At 40.0% G+C, this 4,652-nt stretch overlaps 1 protein-coding gene across 1 annotated transcript; it reads right to left on the reverse strand.

Annotated features, from left to right (window-relative positions):
* Window positions 1-1,288: 1,288 nt before the first annotated feature.
* LOC149553878 (linamarin synthase 1-like) lies at window positions 1,289-3,363 on the reverse strand. Its single transcript, XM_089789959.1, has 2 exons — window positions 2,806-3,363; window positions 1,289-2,715 (listed from the first exon to the last, which is right to left on the reverse strand). The coding sequence occupies exons 1-2, from the start codon at window positions 3,317-3,319 to the stop codon at window positions 1,715-1,717; spliced, it is 1,515 nt and encodes a 504-aa protein (XP_089646085.1). The 5' UTR covers window positions 3,320-3,363; the 3' UTR covers window positions 1,289-1,714.
* Window positions 3,364-4,652: the final 1,289 nt, after the last annotated feature.

Here is a 4,652-nt window from a genome sequence, read left to right on the forward strand (position 1 = left end):
ACATGAACAAGTAAAGAGGACATTTTTGACAAAAACAAAGAATCGAATGGAAAAGAAAACCATGCTTAGCTAAGAAGGAAGAAGCATTGTGTAATCTTTCCTCCTTGGTTTTCATAACCGTAGAATGTACTCATCTCTATATTTGTAACTCGTAAACACCAACATCCTCAAAGACCGATAAAAAATCAACTGTGGATTAAGGGATCTTGTAGATTGGCAAATTTTAATTATTACACTATTTACTGGAATGAAGTAAGACGTATGTTGTCACGGCTATTATTTTGACAACTCCATCAATTCAAATAAACACTTAGCTACTTCAACATTAGCTACTTAGCTTCATCCAACCACCATCAAAACGAGTCCCCACATCCAATTTTTCTGTTTTGGTAGCAAACTATTAGCCCTCAAGGACCCATTAGCAAGTTGTCTTCATGAAGAAATTATTAACATGATGTATATTGTATGCCGATAAATCTATTGGAAAGCTCTACACCCTATTGCATGTAAACTAGCTCCCAGCAACTGCTTTTTCCAAAAACTGGTCACCGTTCAGTATGTTTTCTATGATTAGGAGACCTATTGTAGAGAATTTACTATTTGGTAAGCATATTTATCAACTCTTTAAATGATGATGCAATTTAAATTACCATCAATGAACGATGTTTTAAAATAGTTCAAAAGTTGCAAATATAAAAATATCCTGCTGAATAGTACTCAGAAATCATAAATTTATTGTTTACTTCTAAAAATTGAGCCCCAACTAATACGATTTTAGTTATCTCAGTAATCATTTGCAAAGTAGCTTTAATCTCTTAGCAAAAGATAATGTTGAAGTATTTTCATGCTTTTTAGTCACAATCGAAGATGCAATGGCTACAGAGGATGTAAATTCCAAAAAATATCTTGTAGATTCATGAACTTACTAATTTTATTGTTTAATATGATGCATGAAGCAAGATTTACAATGTAATAGTAACTTTAAGTGGAAAATTAGATTGACATGACTATTCTTTTGACAACTCCATTAAATTGAAAGCAATTAGGACAACCACTTACCTACTTTCTGAAAAATAGACTTGCAGTAAATGCTTCTCTGACAAATCAGTCACTTTAAGGGAACAATTTTTTTTAAAAAAAACTATTAAAAAATGATACAAAACTCCACAACATTGATTGTATAATCATATGTCAAAAATGCTTTACAAATTTTTTTAAAATTCAGAAAATGAAACAACAATGTAGAAACATTATTGAAAAAATCAAATGATTTCATTGGCCAGCCAAAAAAGACAAAAAGAACATCCACTGGATGCTATAGTATCCTGCCGTAGCTAATAACCACACAATATTGATATATGAACCAAGCTATCACTTGTTCCGGACATGTAACAATCAATACCATTTTAAATCCTCCATTTTTGTACTTATGTAAATTTTCAAAACTCAAAACTGCAGAAACTTACCAAAGAGAAGACCAAGACACAACAGAGCAGAGTTTAGGGGTGAAGATAAGAATAGAAGTACAGTGAGATTTGATTGGCGAAGAAGTCTCCGTGCCTATAAAGCCTATAAAGTAATATAATATCATAACTACCACCAGGATCGAAATGGATAGATAGACTGACGAGAAGCTCTAAATCAGAAAATCTAGACCAAAAGAAAAAGAATGATAGCTCATGCGCCACGTAACAACGAATCGGATAAGATGACTTTAGTGCACATTGTCACCATTTTCACGGTGTTCCTCGCAGTGCAGGTAAGCCGACAGGGACTGTGATTTTGCATGCTTGCGCATATCGTTGATGAACGTCGTTACGTTGTTAAAAGATGAACCGCCCGCCATGACTGCTTTTCTTGCTGCCTCTTTCAGCTCCTGAGATTTCTCCCGTAACTCCTCGCTCTCCATCACCGTCTCCACTGCACTCTTTATCTCTTCTCTCCTCACCAATCTCCCATCGTCAACGTCCACGCCATCAAAGCCCAAGCCGACCTTCCATATTTCTTTGGCGAATCTGCAATTTAGGAACTGGTCGCCAAAATAAGGCCAACCAATCGTAGGCACCCCCATGCTTATGCTCTCCACCGTCGAATTCCAGCCGCTGTGAGTCAGAAACCCTCCCACCGACGGATGCGCGAGCACCTTCAACTGCGGCGTCCATTTCACAATCAATGCCCGATCTTTTGTTCGCGCTTCGAATCGCTCCGGCAGAACAGCTGGCTCCCCCTGAGCAATGTCGGCGCGAAGAACCCACAAAAACGCATACCCGCTCTGCTCCAGACCCATCGCCAGTTCGTCCAGCTGCTCTTGCGATTTGAGGGCCAAGCTGCCGAACGAAACATACAACACTGAGCGCGGGCGTTGTTTGTCCAGCCACTGTAAACATCCGTCGTCTTCCTCCCACATTGACATGTTGCTCAGCGTTGAGTTCTCCCCTCTCAAAAAGTTCGGGAGAAAGACGGGGCCTATTGACAGAGATGGACACCTGTTGACGGAAAGCGCCGCCACTGCATCTCTTCCTTCCAATTCGTCAAAGGTGTTGACGAGCACGTAGTCCCCCGTCTCACACATTCGTGATTCAAACAGAAACGCTTCGTAGACGAGATCAGATGTAAACTGGTCGCGGTAGAACGATATCAAATCGCTAGGCCATAGAGGTGGTATCTTCCCAGGCAGAGTAGTCACCATTTTCTCCGGACGATTTCCTTCGCTCACTGAAACCATCACGGCTCCAAGTTAGTACTCAAATTAAGCAAAATATGACAGCTTTTAAAGGAAATATCGATAGCAGAAGAGATGAATACCTTTGATGGGAATGTGACCCTGGGAAAGTAGGAGAGAAGGAGCGTATTTCTGAGCAATGGAGGCGGCGGCACAGAGAGGCCAGAAGATGACTCTGGGCAGTTGCATGTTGGCGGCGACAGAGACGGTGCAGGACATGCAACAGTCGGCCACGATGCACGTGACGGGCGGAACACCATTCCCACTCTCACTTTGACTGCGAGTGCGGAGGAGGGTCTCCAGTGCGTCTCCACGCTTTGCCAGCGTTGAAACGAGCTCACCCAGTTGGGTCGTGCGGCCGTGCTCCGCCGGTAAGCCGTCGGGGAACGACAAAAACCGTAAATTGGGTTGGGCCTTTTGCTTTGCACTCCCGAACATGCGCTTCTCGGTCCATTCCGTGTTGACGAAAGTGATGAAAACACCCCGCGCGGCCAAAAGATCGGCGAGATGAATGAACGCGTTTACGTGGCCCTGCGCAGGGAATGGCACCAACACTGCGTGCACAGTCACACCCTTCACACCATTCGTTTTCGTCATTCCGATCGAGTGATCAACTAATTCAATCGAAGTGAACGACACAAGTGAATACCTATCTCGGCTTCTCAACAACGGTATATAAGGATATCATGCTCAAGCAAACCATATGGAAAGATTGCAATCGGAAGGTCAAGCAAGTTGTTCAATCATTGAGGACTCAAGATTATGGCTTCACGTGCGTTGATATATCTGAAGAGGCAGAGTTCCATATATTTAATCGTACCCTTGTTGTTTTCTTTCTGTGGAGGAAGAAACTAGATAGTGGCCAGGGCCCGCAGCCAAAAATATTTAAAAGGCAAGAAAGATTTCAATCTCAAATCTGTCCAACCGCGTTCTTATCTTTCCAAAAAGTTAATTGATTCTCTAGTTCGGATTTTGCAGGCACGTGTATGCGGTTGACAAAAGACTTAATTTCTGCGACTGAAATTATATTCTCTCGTTATTCACGTTTGGATTAAAATATTACTTATTTGCCGACAACAAACTAATTTTGAAGGTTTGGATACTAGAACCACCGGGCAGATCGCTACCGCTAATTCATAGCAAAAATATGGGCACACTTGATCTCCATTGATTTGAAATTGGTGTTGGAATCAAATGCGAAGCATTGTCTACTCTTCCGTTTCTGCAATCTTTGGCCCTTGCAATTATAAACAAGCTTATCGTTTTTAAGAAAAGCTAATTAAGCAGAAAAAAAAAAACATACTAAAACGTGAAATGCAAACACTCTTGACCAATAGAATAAATATATTAATGTTGCACGTTCGTCGTGGACGTAAAGGTATTAAGGCACTAAATTCAATCCCACCTCGACTTTGTGGTGGATTTATATATTCTGATACCGGCTTAGGGATGCAGAATTTCGCTATCCCCAGAACTTTCTGTAACGAGATAGATTGCAATCTTTCAAGTCAACGATTTGGACCAAACAGTTTCACTTTTTCAATAATAAAGTTTCGATTTTGCAGGTACGTGTACAAGGTACTGTTTCAGGGGAAATGAGAATGAGGAGTTAGATTTGGTATGTATATTTAATAATATTTATTAATTTAATATTCATACTTGTTGATTTAATACTATTTTATTTTATAATAAAATATTAACAGTTACAATTTTAAAGTTATTATAATCATTATGATTATTGATAATTGAATGAAGTGCATTATAGTTGTATAAATGAATCAATCATGTGAGAAGCCACTTTAGTTGTATAAGTAATGGTATCTTTTTTCTACAAGTACTATTTTGAACACCTTGGCAAAATGCTTGTTGATGTGCCATTATATTTGATGATGTGGCCCTAAAACCTTAGTTATACACACTACTTAGTAAG

The sequence above is a fragment of the Cupressus sempervirens genome, chromosome 6 (genome assembly GCF_028749045.1).
Source record: "Cupressus sempervirens isolate cs-2001-9-10 chromosome 6, ASM2874904v1, whole genome shotgun sequence".
In the NCBI taxonomy this organism is placed as follows: Eukaryota; Viridiplantae; Streptophyta; class Pinopsida; order Cupressales; family Cupressaceae; genus Cupressus; species Cupressus sempervirens.

Coding starts and splice junctions, on each gene's coding strand:
- LOC149553878 (XM_089789959.1), bottom strand. CDS start 3,319: ATGACGAAAACGAATGGTGTGAAGGGTGTGACTGTGCACGCAGTGTTG. Junction 2,716..2,805: donor GGGTCACATTCCCATCAAAG/GTATTCATCTCT, acceptor TGATGGTTTCAG/TGAGCGAAGGAAATCGTCCG.